At 41.8% G+C, this 16,567-nt stretch overlaps 1 protein-coding gene across 2 annotated transcripts in view; it reads left to right on the top strand.

Moving 5' to 3' along the window:
* The window catches only part of dscama (Down syndrome cell adhesion molecule a), a 123,159-nt gene that overhangs the window by 23,263 nt on the left and 83,329 nt on the right, over positions 1-16,567 (top strand). For both annotated transcript variants that reach the window (XM_087847065.1, XM_087847064.1), the window contains exons 2-3: positions 4,453-4,770; positions 7,286-7,435. In XM_087847065.1, the coding sequence (XP_087703191.1) occupies positions 4,453-4,770; positions 7,286-7,435 (468 nt within the window). The remainder of the gene's footprint in view (positions 1-4,452; positions 4,771-7,285; positions 7,436-16,567) is intronic.

Raw genomic sequence — 16,567 nt, 5'->3', positions numbered from 1 at the left:
AAAACCCAACATTCAAAACTACTGTAAGCCCTGTGTTCACACGCCCAGTTGGGGCCCACGTGGGATAACTTTGTGTTTGCTCCACCCACACAGCCCCAAAGTTCACCTATAACTAGTCACTGTGGACCTGCATGGGCATTTCTGCCAGTTAAGGCAGGTAACATTTAAGTCTAAACATAGCCAAGCTGGCAATCAATAAAGTCTCCCACAGCTGAACTGTGTATCATGGTGACTCTACCCTCTCTTGCCACCTCATGGAAAAAGGAACTACAGTCTTGTAGCTGTCGACAACTGCAGCCATTCTCTTTTCGACACCTCCAGGCCCGGCCCTCTGAGTACTGTATGTGTGAAGTGAGTGCAGCTAGAAATGTGCAGAAACATGTGTACGCCACACTGTTTGTTTGTTGTAACAGGTTGAACGACCAGTGGGTGGAAGTAGCCGGTGACTTGAGAACGCTCATTAGGAATTTATGAAGCGCTAAAATGTTTGGTCTCTGGGGAGGGGGGATTGGCAGCCGTCGCACAAGCATGCTGGGGACAGGAGGAGGTAGACCGCATTAGCAGAGAGCAGACATACAGTAGAGATGCAATATTTACAAAGGGTGACTGACAGAAGCTGCTCATGCGACAGCCCTGCAGGACTGCTGATCACTCTCTGTTCACTCGCTCTGTGTGCAGCGAGGAATTATCATTTCCAAGTTTGTATATGTGCAATTTTTTTATTTCGTTTGGAGATGCAGATAGCAGAGCTGATTACAGTAACACATTGTAGGCAATACTTGTTTCTATAGCACAAAGAAGCATGTGGGCAGCATTTCAGCAAGCTTCATCACATCTACAGGCTTTGCCGTTATCATCCTTGTACATTCTGGTAAAAATATGAATTCCATTACATGTAACGGTGCATGCATACAGGAAGTGGCTGCAAGCAGCATAGCAACCAGAGACCACAGAATATCAGTGACCTTCAGTGACGCTGAGTGAAAGAACCTCTTACAATATTGCATATTTCAATAAAAGATCCTCAGTCACACTTTTGTGAAAATTAAGGTGAGCTGAAGAGTCAGCTTAAAGGCACTGAGTGACAACCAGTCATTTTAAATGTGCATGGGCCATGACCCTTATATCATATTAATGAAGAAACTTTTGTCATTAACTTCATAGGTGGTACCCTGCATGGTCCCTGGTGACACTGTCACAATAGATCTAGTAGAGTCTTTTTCAATGCATTGCACATTACAGAGGCAGCACCCAATAAATATGTGTTTCAGCTATGTTTAAAAGACATTAAAGACAGCAGCGTTCACGTTTGCTTAAAACCTTCTTTAAGTTTTAGTTGAAAAAGTGAAAGAGTAAACTAGAGTAAATGAGTAAAGTATTATTTTTGAAGCAAACTAAGCCCGGATGTCTCTTCCATCTGAATTTAGACGTAATGTAACATATTTTTAAACCAAGAGCTTTAACCTGAAAAACAGTGTCAATGGACGCTCGGTGCTTGGTGGGATATTCACCTGTCTGATAGACAAACAAGTTTCATGAGCATCTCTAAATTTGAATTGAAACATAAAGCAAACTGATGTTTACCTTTGTGTTTGTGAATGAATGCTGCTAACTCAGCTCAATTAGGACTGATCAAAACCTGTAGAAATAAAACACATATAAAAACAATCATGTGATTATGATGAGCAGCACAACATACTCATTTTAATGTCTTTTAGCTATGTTTCTAATGGCGATCTATATAATTATGATGCATCTTCTCCTTTGCCTTGGCATCATTTCCTGTAAGACACAACACTGTTGTTGAATCTCATCTATTGGTGATGAATCTCTTAAATAAATATTACCGCTGAAGGTCATACAATTTCCTCGGGGAGAGAAAATCGTATAAAAGGAACTACAGTAAGCGACAACTGTGATACATATGGAGTGTTTGTAGATTTATAGAAACATGTTACAAACACACATCATGACTTTATTTTGCACTGGATGCACTAAACGAGTTCTGCTGTCTTACTTGGGTTCCAGCCAATAAACATATCCTGGCTGCATGCCGACAGTGTGGGTTGTCCATTACAGCACAGAGCTGCATTGTCAGTTTTTATCCACAGCGGTAACTTACTGCTGGGGAAGTGCATCACATTACATTGACTTGCTTCATTAGTTAAGATGACTAGAAAACATCTTCTGTTGCACACATGACAAATTCACAGCTTACCAGCTGGTGCATGTATTTTATGGTAGTCACCGAAACGTATTCTCAGTGAGTGCTTGATGCCACAGCAGTAATATGATATATCGTTGTTGTAATGATGAATAATTTACTTTTTAAATGCAAAATTAAATATTGCTGTAATGGCTTTTAGATCTATTGTAAAATGTAGGCACAAATGTGTTTGTCAAGAGAAAACGTATGGATATTTCCCTGTGAGGGTTAAAATACAAGTTCCCATTTAGAGTTTCCAATTAATAATTAGTTAAGCTGAAAGTGCTGAGTTTTTTTTTAATTTAAAAACATACATTCACTGTCATTACAAAGAAACAAATTCGTCAGAGCTCAAAGAAATTCAGTAGCATAGGTCCTTAGCTTGGAGTTTGTTCTCCTCGTGTTTCGTGGGTTCTCTCAGGGTACCTCCCCCAGTCCAAAGACATGCAGTTAGTGGGGCTAGATTAATTGGAAACTCTAAAACTAAGTGCCCACAGGTGTGAATGTGTCTGTGTGTGGCGACCCCAAGACAGCTGGGATAGGTTCCAGCCCCCCCGCGACCCTGAAAAGGATAAGCGGCAGAGGATAGATGGTTGCATAGAGGTCCTTAGCTCAACCACCTCACTTTGGTGTGGTATTGCAGACAATGCATAATATCAGAAGGTGGTAAAATTGAGCATAGTCATTGTCTTGATGTGTTCCATTTTTGTGACTTAGAGGTAGGGCTGGGTGATATGGCCTAAAATTCATATCGCAATATAATTTGAAGCACGTGCGGTAACAATATATATCGCGATATATTCTTTTCTTCTGTATAACGTATTTTCCACACTATAAGGCACACTTAAAATCCTTTAATTTTCTCAAAAATCGAGAGTGTGCCTTATGTATGAATTCTGGTTGTGCTTACTGACCTCGAACCGATTTTGGCTGCAGAAATCTGTTAAAAAATGTTTTAGTACAACTTTGGTAAGCCGCACTGCTTGATGGATTGTCAGAGCATTACGGCTGCCGTAGTGAGGAGCTTTGCGGAGTAATCTGGGTCCAAAACTCCGTCCGCTTCAGGTCCCAAAGTCAAACGAACACTAAGAGTTAAAACGGTCTAAATTCTTTCATCTTTAATTAAATCATCAGCGTTGCTGCTTTATCGGGTGTAACAATTAAGTTTTACATCCATGAAAACAGAATTTATTAAATTTAACGGAGTTAGAAGTTAACAGGAAGTTAGCTCGCTAGTTTCCACCTAAACATTTCATACCATGTTCTGACAGAGAGATTTTTGAAACTAATTAAAACGTACGGCTCTGCTACCACTTCTGACATAAATGAAGACAGAAAACTAAACAGCAGTGGCGTTTTCAGGGTTACTGAAGTTGGACTACCTGATATATAATGTTGTGCTACGTGATTGCTAGCGACACAGCTATGTTAGCATAGCATTAGCACAGTGAAGCTGGAGGATGAACGCCAACTTTTTTTCCACTCGATAAAGCGCAGTTTTTGGCTTTCCCCTTATTTCAAAAGTGCTTCATCTCTTTGCTATGACTGTCGGCATAATTTGCAGATGATAATGATTTTAGCCGCTGCGATGCTTTCGACCAAAACAGGCGCAGCTTGATGACATCATCAACATGCGCTATCGCGATAGAGCGATATAGTCAAAATCTCTATCGTTGGCCAAATTTATATCGTTTCTATCGTATATCGTTTATATCGCCCACCCCTACTTAGAGGACAATCCATCCTGGTGATAACACAATCAGACCCTTTGGTGAATACATTGTGGGCCGCGGGCCTTTCTTCTGACCGCACCTTTTAGAAGAATTTTGTTTCTATTTCTTGGTGAGCGATTTAAAAAAAGTATTTTCTTAACGATAATGAAAGTTACTGAACTGACTCTGGTATGGATAGACGCACTTTGTCTGTAGGCAGGTCTGGCTTTCTCTGCAGCTCTGTAGTTTCACATCTACTACTACTCTCTGGGGCCTTGCTGCAGTGTCTCTTCATAGACAACAAGAAACACACTCCTGCCACCTCTTATCACTGCAGCGAGGACAAACACAGCAGCCAGCCTGTGAAAAATACACTTGGCCTAAATTAAAGAAAAAAATCAAATGCAGTAGAGCACTAATATGTAAATATGGTTGTTCTCTCACAGATCTTTGAACGGGTCCTTTCTTGGTAGTTATTAAAGGATTCGCCATGCCGTGTCTGACGTGGTTTTCTGATCTCATTTCTCTCTGCAGTTTTCGGTGAAGATCTACGTTCCAGCTTATATTTTGTCAATGCATCTGTGCAAGAGGTAGTGTTTGCCAGCACCACAGGGACATCGGTGCCCTGTCCCGCCGCAGGTGTGCCTCCTGTCTCACTGCGCTGGTACCTGGCCACCGGCGAGGAGATCTATGATGTGCCAGGGATCCGTCATGTGCACCCCAATGGCACCCTTCAGATCTTCCAGATCCCCCCTTCCAGCTTCAGCAAACTCATCCACGACAATACCTACTATTGCACAGCGGAGAACCCCTCAGGGAGAATCAGGAGCCAAGATGTTCACATTAAGGCTGGTCAGTTTCTCTGCTCGTCACTCTGTTTTGTTTTCCATTGGGTTGTCACATCGCAAATCAGCAAACTTTTAGAACAATTTATGCTCCGATTTGGATACAGATTGGTCAAAAGTTGAAACATATATGATAAGTGCTGTGCCATTTTAAGTTGACATATCAAATACTTTTCAAGATAATTTTTTTTTGAAAACTGGTCTGTTAACCCACTTTCAGGTCATTTTCCATACAGTGGAATCTAATATTTAAACATGAGTATATCAAAAACTATTAAAGATAAAAGCCTGAATTTCTATTTTTCTAACTATAATTTGGGGCTTATTTTAACAAAAGTCTAATAACTGGATATTTAAAATATGAAAAACTGTCCATCACTGCTTCATATTCCCATATTTGAGAAAACAAAAAACTTCACATAGAAAAAGACTAGTGACAATGTCTGAATAGTATATAATTATATCTCACAATAATGCAAAAATAAAACAGAATCTTAAAATTCTTAGTCACAAAAAATGAAGAAAATTATATTTTCATTCAACTTTTATATAAAGTAAAATCCCAAAAGGACAAAATTCAGATTCCAGTTTCCAGATGATACTCAGTTATAAGTAGAAATCAATGCTTTCGAACATGTGAATGAAAAAAGCATTTTCCTCAGTATTGTGAATAAGAATTTCTTGTTGAAAGGCGTTCTACATGCTTTATTTTGCATTATTGTGAAATACAGCTATATATCTTTCAAAAAATGTTTTTTATTAGTGTGTTTTCAAATATTAGACTTTACAGGATGAAGTATATTTGAGGTTCAATTCAATTCAATTCAATTTTATTTATATAGCGCCAAATCACAACAAATGTCGCCTCAAGGCGCTTCATAGATACAGAGAAAAGCCCAACAATCATATGACCCCCTATGAGCAAGCACTTTGGCGACAGTGGGAAGGAAAAACTCCCTTTTAACAGGAAGAAACCTCCGGCAGAACCAGGCTCAGGGAGGGGCGGGGCCATCTGCTGTGATTGGTTGTGGTGAGAGAAGGAAGACAGGATAAAGACATGCTGTGGAAGAGAGACAGAGATTAATAACAGATATGATTCAATACAGAGAGGTCTATTAATAGATAGTGAGTGAGAAAGGTGACTGGAAAGGAAAAACTCAATGCAGGTTGAAGTATCTGTCACCAAATACAGATCCTGATTCATTTTAATGGTAAAAAAGACCAGTTAAAATATCAGGATTTTATATTTAATAGTTTTGGTGATATTTTTGCTCAAACATTGCTTCAGATTTCAATGTGCCATAAAAGGCCTGAAAGCTAGTCTATATATATACATATATAAATATAGATATATGTATATATATATATATTAGGGGTGCAACGATACACAAAATTCACGGTTCGGTTCGATACTTTGGTGTCACGGTTCGATATTTTTTTGATACAAAAAATGTTTATGCCTTTTTAATTTGTCATTTATTAAAATTATAAATATATATTTTAACTCAAAAGTACAGTTTTTAAATTTAATGTTGCTGAAACAACAAAATAATAAATCTATCTGATGGAGAAATCCCTCATCTTTGGAAAAGAGAGTTTATTACAGAGAAATGTCTCTTTCCAAAATAAAAGCTATACTATACGCTTCTTCTGGGCTATATTCTCAGCAGCATATTAAACATATCAGGTCCCCATAAGGAGAATCATGTGCTAACGGCTGTCTAAATGACTCGGGTAAAGTTTGTAGCATGCGTGCTTGTTGTTTTTGTCTGCTTCCACTTCTCTTTGCACTAGGATGATGTCGGTGTAAATGTGCAGTCATATTCGTCGTGTTCCCACTAGTGCTGTCAGCGTTAATCTCGTTGAAATGACATTGATGCCACAACACGGCAAATCTCCGTTAACGAGCTACCGCGGGCTGGACGGCCAACACGTTAACGAGCTAACTGCGCTAACACACTAGTTCCCACCAATGTAATTGAGCATTGCGTGGCACATCCAACATACTGTTTTACTTTAGTCCATGACGCGCTTACCTTCAGGGTCATACGTCACATGAAGACCAAAATAGTTCCAAACGCCAGATCTGAATGAGGGTGGGGGAGGTTCAATTTGCCATGTTGCAACGAGCTTAGCTTCTGTCTTGCTAGCTTGCCCTGTGCTCAGTGAATCTGCGTTCGACTACTCCGCCTAGGCTGCACTGTCGAGCGCAGATCCACTGAGCGCTCAACACAGACAGCATCGTCAGAAGAAAAGTTGATAAAATAAATTAAAAATTTTGTATTGTTCGATACATATGCGTACCGAACCGAAAGCGCTGTATCGAACGGTTCAATATCGAAACGAGTAGCGTTGCACCCCTAATATATATATATCTACACACATATATTTGTGTGTATATCAAAAATATTTGATATATGAAGCTAAAATTTCATAGCAATCATTGTAAAAAACTCAAGCAGAAGGCCCGTGTTAATTTGGCCCCATTTTATATTAAACACCTGCCTGTCCTCCCCTCCTAGTCCTACGAGAGCCCTACACTGTCCGGGTGGAGGACCAGAAAGCCATGAGAGGCAATGTGGCGGTCTTCAAGTGTATTATACCTGCCTCAGTGGAGGCCTACATCACTGTTGTGTCCTGGGAGAAAGACACTGTGTCAATCACCTCTGAAGGTAAGTCCTGGCATTTTTCTTCACTACGGTGACTCCTGCATCAAAAGTTGGCGGCAGTGTTTGGTGACTGATGTGGACCTTGTTTGCCTTTTTGCTGCACTGTTCTTGTACAGTTACTTTCTCATCTTGCTTTGAGAAATTAGGAGAGATTTGCATATTAGTAAACTGGAGTGAAAAAGTGGTGTGGTGGCTATTTTTGGTACTGACAGAGTGATGTAATATGCTTTCTTGATATACTAGGAAACACACAGTGGTAGATTTTATTTGGGAGCATTTCTACAGGTGCAGGTACATGCAGTGAGATAAAGCTTCACAGTTTTATTGATAATGAATACACTGTAGCAGAAAGGACTATTTGTCCTGGCCAAATGCCGATTACAAGTGTTGTTTGTCAAAAGAAGAAGAGAGGCTTGTGCGCCATCTCAGGCCTAGCTTATCCTAGCTAGCCGGAGTCATTCAGTGTATGTGCACGTCTGTGTTTCCACATCTGTCTGACCCAATGACAGTTAGGTCCCGCTCTTCTTCCTCTGCCCGGTCTTCCACAAGAGCGCAGACTGCCAGCCATGTCACTTAGTCTCAGTGTATTGACCCATTTCTCTGGCTGATAGGAAGCACTGCAGTGCCCCGATCATTCAAATCACTTAAATGGAACACTCGCCTCCGTGATTGTTTCCCAGCCCTGGGGGGCAAATTCACTTTATGTGGGGCATTTAGCAAACTCAATAGGCAGGAGCTAATGCTATTTTGCTTTTGGATGCAGGGCAAACGCCGGCTAGTAGCTGCTTTTTTGTTGATGTTTCACATTTGAGGCAAAATCGTTCATGTTGAAATCTATAGCAATCTCTTAATTGTCCATAAATGGATTTGCCGCAGGCACAGGCATATATTCCTGTACTGCAGTCTTTGTCATTGAAATGCATCGCATCTGGACCTTTTAAACTTATCGCCACACTGTCGCATTGTGTGAAGGGAACCACGTTTTTTTCACACCCCGGATCCTCGAGGACCTTTTCCACTGGTTCTCTTTACAGAGAAAAGTCTTTGCGCTGAAAACACAAAGTGTTTATCTTGAGCTGTAAAAATCGGCCCATCTGTAGCCGTCAGCCATGTAAACGCTGTCAGAAAAAATCATCCAGCCACCAATCCACTGCTCTTCTCAATGCTAAATAATGGATGACGGAAGCCTATGAATCCATGAGCAAATGGTCTTTATTCACGTCTCAGTGCACACATCCTACTGACGCACCGTCCATTCCCCTCATCCTCTGCTGCACACATTTTAACTGTGCTTTGTGCGTGTGCGTGCCTAAGTCTATATTCACACTAACTGACAACTCAACTCAAGATGGCTTGACCCCCTACATCCCGATGACCAACCTTCAGCGTTTAAATATTTCATGACTAAAAATAATATTGACACTTGAAACAAAAAAACTTTGTGAAATGTAGCTTTTCTGTCTCCGCTATGAATAATTGACTGCGGCTCTCTCAGTGTGGAAGGTGTAGCGTGGTGTGCAGACAGGCCTTCTGCGAGTCTCACTGGACCGAGCCTTGTCGAGTTGTTGCAGGGTACACTAACAAAGCACCACTTTAAAAACCCTGGTGTCCATTAGAAAAGAATGGAAAATTATAACGCATTCAGCCAGGACATCCAGTAAAAGCAACAATGCACTGTCGTTGACTGATATAGTGCTTATATAGTGGGCTGCTGCTTCAGAAAACATGCTTTTTATGCTCCGGTATTTTTGGTCTTGTACAGCTTTGTTTTACTGGAAGAACAAAGATAATGCTTTGCAGTGAGGTGGAACGACAGATAGTTAAGAGTTGATTCGTGGCCAAAATTGAAAGGACGAGTGATTACAGCAGGAAAACACAGCTTAGGTGTTCCACACATGTGGATAACATGACTATTGAGCAGCTCAGTTTTGTCTAAAAGAAATCTAAAGAGATTTTACTGATGACTTTAAAGCCTTTACTTTAAAGCTTGCACCGTGGTATATCCGCCTGAGGCCCAGCCTATTCATTTTTGTCCTCTGTAATGGACATTTGTTTTGGTCTATATCTTTTGACTTATTTGAGTTACCTGCTAAGTCCTGGTGTGCTCAATAGAGGACATGCTGGCCTTTCCAATGATATCCCATGTGTGTGGGTGGCCTATTTCCAGGAAATCACAAAAAAGGTTAAACTGAAAGATGCTTTTTCCTCAGTTCTCAGGAAGATATCTCGGGTCTTCTGACATAGTCCATGCCCACTGGTCACCTAGCAGGTCCTCGGCTGAGGTTCTGATCAGAACCCATTCTTTGGAACGGCCTCTGTAAGGAGACGAGCTCCTCCTTGGCAGGCTCCTTTTTTAAATCTCTCATAAAGACAGAATTTTATAAACAGGCTTTTTCTGTTCTTCCACTTTAAGTTAATTTTATGTTGGCTTTTATAAAGTTTTATAATTTCTTCCTGATTATTATTTTTATTTACTTTAAATTTGTTTGTAATTTACCTGAGTTTAGATTTTCAATTTTGTCTTTCCTTGCTAGCATTGTTTTACCTTTTCTTAAATGTTTTATTGCTGCTGGTTTTCCTTCTCATCTTATGAAGCACCTTTTAATTTTATTTTCAGAAGATTCTTCTTCTTCTTCTCCTCTATCTTTTTATTATTATTATTATTATTATTATTATTATTATTATTATTATTGCATTGCTGTTGTCATTTTAAGAATATTTACTGTTTAAAGAGGAGAGAGGAGGGAGAACTGGTTTTACTGTTTTTCTATGACATGATAGAGTATCGAATATTGAATATTAAGACTCTTGAAAAACACTGTGTTTGGTCACTAAGTCATGAACCTACCTAACTGATGGGGAAAAAAATCTTCACTTATTTTAACATAGTGTAGATATAGCTAGTATGTTTGCTCCCATTGTAACATATTTTGCTTCATGGACATGAAATATCATCACATGTTAACCAGGTGTATCCAACAGAGCTAATCGCTGTCAGGATTCAAACAGTCCTCAAACGTCACTGCCCAAAGTAGAGGATTTAAAAGGTCCGTCACAAACAGGAAGGAAAAACAGGCTGTAAAATATGTGTTGTGCATATTTTACATCAGCTTGGAAGCTGAAACACTGATTGAACTAGAGAGATAACCAACTTTATTATTATTAAATGACATATTGTGTTACATTGTAGTAATAGAGTTTAAGCTCAGACTGATTTCCCGTCATGGTCACCTCCTGTTGCTATGGCAGCAGCTGAATTTCTGCTATGAAGATTATAACTATAAATACTACTACTACTAATACTACCACTAAACTATAAATGGGGGATTGCCAAATCAAACACGTGGCTCAAAAGTGGAGTTTCCATACTGGATCAGCTGAGGTCCTAGTTAACAATGGCCGCCTCCAATGCTGCTACCAACAGGGTGCTGGTTGCACTGTGCTACTCTTCGCCAAAGATAAAGGAAGGGGAAGGTGTGCTAGGAGGCAGTGAGAGAGAAGTGGGCAAAAGTGTAGACTAGTCACGAGACCTAGCTGATATGATGGAGAGAAGGAAGGTAGATAAAGTATATTTTGTGTTCAGGAGACGAAACAAGACCAAGGGCATTGGAGGTGAAATTTCTATTATATTGTAGATAGAAAGTAAAATGAACTAGTGGCTATTTTGAAGAACATTTGAAGAGTGTTGTGGAGGCGAAGAAGGTGACTGGGGCAAAGTTCAATGGGCAGGTAGGTGAAGGGGACAGAGGTAGCAAGGAGGTGTTGGCTAGGTAAGATGTTAAAGAGAGGAATGTGGAATGTGGTAGTGGATTTCGCTAAAAGGACAGAAATAGCTGTGGTGTGGACTATGAAATTGTAAGAGAGATGAAGAGTGGAAAGGTCCGGATGACATTCCTGTGGAAGTATGGATAATTCTAAGACAGAGAGAGGTAGACTTGTTGACAGGATTGCTTCACACAATCATGGAGAATGACAGGATGCCTGAGGAATGGAGAAGTGATTCAGTGCCAATATTTCAGAACTATGTCCAGATCTGTAGTAACTGCAAAGGGTTAACATTGATGAGTCATACCATGAAGCCATGGTAGACCTGTTGGACCTTGGTTAAACAGAGAGGTGACAGTCACTGAGTAGCAGCTGAGAAAGAGCGCTACAGATGTGATGTTTGCCATGATGGAGAAGTATAGATCAGAAGGGGCTCCTTGTGTCTTTAAGAAATCCCATAATAGGAAGGCTAGTGTAGGACATGTATGACAACATCAAGGGAGTGGTGAGTTGTGCAGTAGGAATGAGATATCAGTTCAAGATGGGGGTGGGACTACATCAGGGAGCTCTGACTCCCTTCTTATTTGCAGTGGTGATGGACAGGCTGACAGATGAGGTCAGGCAGGAGTCTCCATGGAATTATCATGTTTGCGAGTGACAGTAGCGAGCAAGTGGAAGGAAGCCTGGACAGGTGGAGGTATGAACTGGAGAGAAGAACAATGAAAGTCACTAGAAGTAAGACAGAAGGTTTGGAGACAAAGTCAGAGGAAAGGTTGAGAAGGTTCGAACACGTGTAGAGGAGGGACAGAGGATGTTGAATATGGAGCTGCCAGGCAGGAGGAAAAGAGGGAGGAGTTACAGAGAGTTGTGTGAGGATGATGCCAAGTATACGGTGAAATGGAGACAGATGCTGTGGTGACCTCTACAAGGAGGAGCCAAAAGATTAATAATATATCCACTCATTAAAGTTAAGTGTGTCTATCCCAACACGCATAGACACATACGAGCACATAGTTGTACATTTGTACATCTATGTTTATACATACATAAAGTATATATGCAAGCATTAATGTGAACTGTTGCTAAAAGGTTATGAAAACCTCTAAAAATGTGTTTTCATCAGATGTTTAAAATAATCCAGATGTTGTTTCAAAGTTTAGGTACTCACATGTCAAAAGCATGGCTGCCTCAGGATTTAAAATAAAAGTGTAGAAGAGCTGAAAGGCCCTGATCAGATTATTGCTGAGACCAACTGCTGGAATAACATCTCGGCAGCCTGGCTGCTGCATTCTGGACCAATTGAAGGGAAGCCAGCGAGAACTAAGTAGTGCACGTGAAAAAGTGAGTTGTAGTAATCTAAAGGGGAAAAGATTAGAGTGTGTACTAAAAGTTGTAGTTAAATGGCAGATGACGGGCTTGATTTATGTGTTTTTTTTAGTGGAAAGTAACAAGACTGGGTGACTGAGAGATTCACGCTGCCCGTGCGAGGTCATTGTAGGAGCTGGCCTCCTTAACGATACACGCACAGATAAGGGCAGGGTGAAATGGACCCACTGACTATAAGTGTATGCTTACATACTGCATACATTCACACACTTATACAAAGAAATAAAAGAAATATATGTTTTTTTAAATGGATTCCAAAGATATAACAGTCATGGACAAGCTGGCATAAGAAAAGTAAGAGCATTCATTCATGTATCACCACAGCTACAAACTTCAGCACTGCTCGGTATATCTGTTATGGTCCATACCTGCTATACACAAATGTGCTTCCTGCAGGGTTACTTTAGGGCGTCTGTAGCATTTCTGGCTGCAGCTGTGTTGCTGTGCAGGGCTGTTCCCCAGGTGCAGCTTGTGCTGCAGTCACTGAGGAGGCCTTGTAGTCATTCGCCTTGGCCTGGCGCTGCCTGCTCTGCATTCAGCACCAGTAAGGCTGCGAGGGGGCCGACCCCCCCCCAGCGCTACACTGCAGACACTCACATACACATACAAACACACACGCGCTCAAACAGGGGCTTGTTTTCATTCAGTGCACGAGCTAAACACGAGGCCCGTCGGCTATCGCGCAGATTCTCTTTGCTCTGCGTAGCCTTTTCTTATTTCTCCCGCAGTTCCTGTTTTTCTTCTCTTGCTCCTCTTTACACTATTTCTGTCACTTTCTCCTACACATATAGACGACCTGTAGCCTTCACCGCAGTTATTTATTTTACAAATGAACTAATAGTCCTAGATTACACCAGTGATATCTCACACTTTGCAGCGTCGTACTGCTGGTTTTGGTAGCGTGTAGAGACAGTCGGTTTCTTTTAGGAGATTACAGATTGCTCTAACACATGCATGGAGTCTGTCTATATGCTGAGCCTTCTTGTGCATTTCACAGCTTCTTTCATGTTTGTTGACATTTGGGATGTGTGTTTGAGTTATTTCTGCAGCCAGCCTCGATCCCTGCAGCCATTGCCGGGAGGGAGAGGAGCCAGCCACGCTATTTAGTTTAATTGGCTGTGTATAATGGGCCTTTGAAGTAAATATCAAGAGTTGCAATCAAAAGGCTGCTGGACGTTATCACGCGTTGCCACAGTCCCTACTGTTTCCTCTCCACCAGGCCTGCATTTACAAAGCTACAAAGTTTAGAGTTGCATTGTTGATCTGAGCTGAACTGTGCGTTTCCAAGGTAGTTGTGTAACTAGTGAGACACCGAGTCACCCTGAGATGTCCTTGGAGGCAGATGTGTTGTGCCGCACAGGTTAAAAGGTTAACAGATCATGCAAATGTTTCATTAAAGTGCACATGCATGATAATTTAATTGAAGGTTATGTTTGAACATATAACTAATCCCCCGTTCCTGCTTCACAGCTTCCCCAATGTAAACATTTGTGTAGCGGGTCGGATTGGAGTTAATCCTTCGCCATATACTGTGGGTTGTAGCCTGCAGGTAGTGTGCTAACATGAACAGCTTTTCTTTGGAGCTGCCTTGCAGCTTCGCCCTTTTCTCAGGGCACGTAGGAAGTGCAGCCACTGGCAAAGCACAACCCTGAGCTAGGGAGCAGGTAGGTCGGGTTATGGTTTCACCAGCCTCTGTGCGGTAAAGACGTGGAGGGAGGGGAGGAGGGAGGGAAGTGAGGATAACACTCTCTCTCTCTCACGCTGTCTCTCCCTTTCCCTGCCTCACTCTGTCGACAGGCAGGGTTGGGAGTCCGACGTGTGACGGGCTGGATGTAGTCTTTTTCCAGCATTCGTCTTTCTGTCTGCCCATGATTGGCTGGAGTATTGTTATTCACACAGAAAAATGGGTCAGGTGGCCTGTGGAGAACGGAGTGTTTGCATGGACGGATGGACAGACAGCACAAATACACACATGCATACCTACGCACGCAACCCACACAGAGCGGGATTATACTCAGCCGTGGCGCAGCGCTGCCAGATAAATAACAGATAAATGAAAATAAATCCAGGTTATGTGGCGAGCGTCTCTCGTGCCGAATTCACCGCGTCCTCTCACACAAGCTGCGAGCCGGTTCGCTCCTCACGCCCAGTGGCAGGGGCTTAGCGAGATAAATAAAGGGATGCACCGAAGGAAAAAAAAGAAAGCTGGGAAGAAAATCAATACCTGTGTGCATGAATCTGGCTGCAGCTGCCACAAAGCATTATGGGAACATGACGGGTAGATACACTTAGGCTGGGCAGTGTGCAGGCAGCAGGGTAAGCTTTAAGGAAAAAAAGCACGCAAACCTTTTGGGCATCAAAACAAGATGTACAGAGATAGCGACAAAGATGGATTGTCTGAAATCACGTTACGGTGTCATGAACGGAAAAATAAATGCAAAGAATAATGATTAGAGTTTATTTGAGTGTGACAGAACGACTGCTCACAGTAAATATGTGGATATGTGGTAGAAATATTAATATCTACATGAGCTTTGCAAAAAAGGTCCTTCTGGATCAGAATATAAAAAGTAGTCACAATTATTATTATGACTTTTTAGGATAGCCCTTATACTGGACTGCCTAATAAGGCTTGTTTGGCAGCTGAACTCACAGTTACAATGTAGGTAGGAAACATGAGTGTATCTGTAATAGCATGCTAACGCTCTGTTACTCCAAGTCTCCGCACACAGCCTGCTGCTCCGGTCTCAGCCTGAGACTGACAGAGATATTAATTAAATTGGCTGATGCCCTTTCTCTCTCTTCGCTGCACTGGCACCGCAATGATCACACTCCCACCTCCGTACTGTGCTGTTTGCTCACCAATAACCGCAATTTGTTCTTTATTAAACTCTCGGGGCAGGGAACAATTAGGGTGTGAGCTGGAGGTGGTGGCATATCTGTGTGTGCGTGCATGTGTAGATCTGAGCACAGGCTGGCTGGAAGAGGAGGGTCGAGATACTAAACGCTGCTTAATCTTTGATAAACAGCGAGGACTGCTTTGTGCCGCTGCAGTTTTCCACATCTTCTCCAGGCTCCTCAGCGCCGTGCAGGGCTAGCTCGAGGCCGTCGCCTCCACGGCTCCTGGACCTGGATGGGAGCCAGGTCATGCATGGCTCCCTGCCAGGATACAGATTAGCTATAAGTGCAACATGAGCTAATGGTGGAAGGAGTCGCCAATTAATCGGCGCTCAGACATTCTTTGGATTGTGTGGACTTGGAGTTGAGTCTTATCAATAGATCATAGAGTTTGGTATGGCAGACTGATAAATTCCCATGTCACATAATGGGGAAAAAAAGATATATTATGTGGGTATATAGATGTCAAACTATTTAAATCTCAAGATATACTTAAGGTTCAGACCTGAAATCTGTTTGAAAAAGTTTGGGTTCATTTTGTGCCTCCACTCTTCCCGTGATGATGGGAAGAACTAGAATGTGACAGAATGGTGCAGATGCAATGGACATCCTCCCCAATCCTGCACAACGTAAGATTGTCAGAACCTTATATAGTGCAGAGCATTTAGGGACAGTAATTGGCGGCCTTTAACAACAAAAAGATCAGACTGAGGCAATGCACGACAACAAAGCAAACAGCAAGATCCCAGGAACATGTGCCGAGCGCTCTGTCAGTTAGGACAAAAAGAAAGGTGATCCCCGCCCCCAGCCTGCGAACCATGTTTAACTCAGCTGTGCTTTTACGTCAGAGAAAAATTCAGAGAAAAACAAAAATGATTTTCAGGGAAGACCTTTGACTGGTGACAGAGGCCGCTTCAAACTGCAGCTTCTGTGGAGGAACCTGCAGAGAGGCTGTTTAGTGTGTGTGTGTGTGAGAGAGAGGAAAAAAGTGCATTTGTGTGTGTTTTAGTGTGTAGGAGGAGGAAAAGGGGGAGTTGGCTGTGAATGGATGCTCTTATCGCATGCATACAGCTGCTGCAGTGTCTT

This window comes from Neolamprologus brichardi, chromosome 10, assembly GCF_056152115.1.
Source record: "Neolamprologus brichardi isolate AB-2024 chromosome 10, ASM5615211v1, whole genome shotgun sequence".
Classification (NCBI taxonomy): domain Eukaryota; kingdom Metazoa; phylum Chordata; class Actinopteri; order Cichliformes; family Cichlidae; genus Neolamprologus; species Neolamprologus brichardi.
This window is presented reverse-complemented; position numbering and strand designations above follow the sequence as displayed.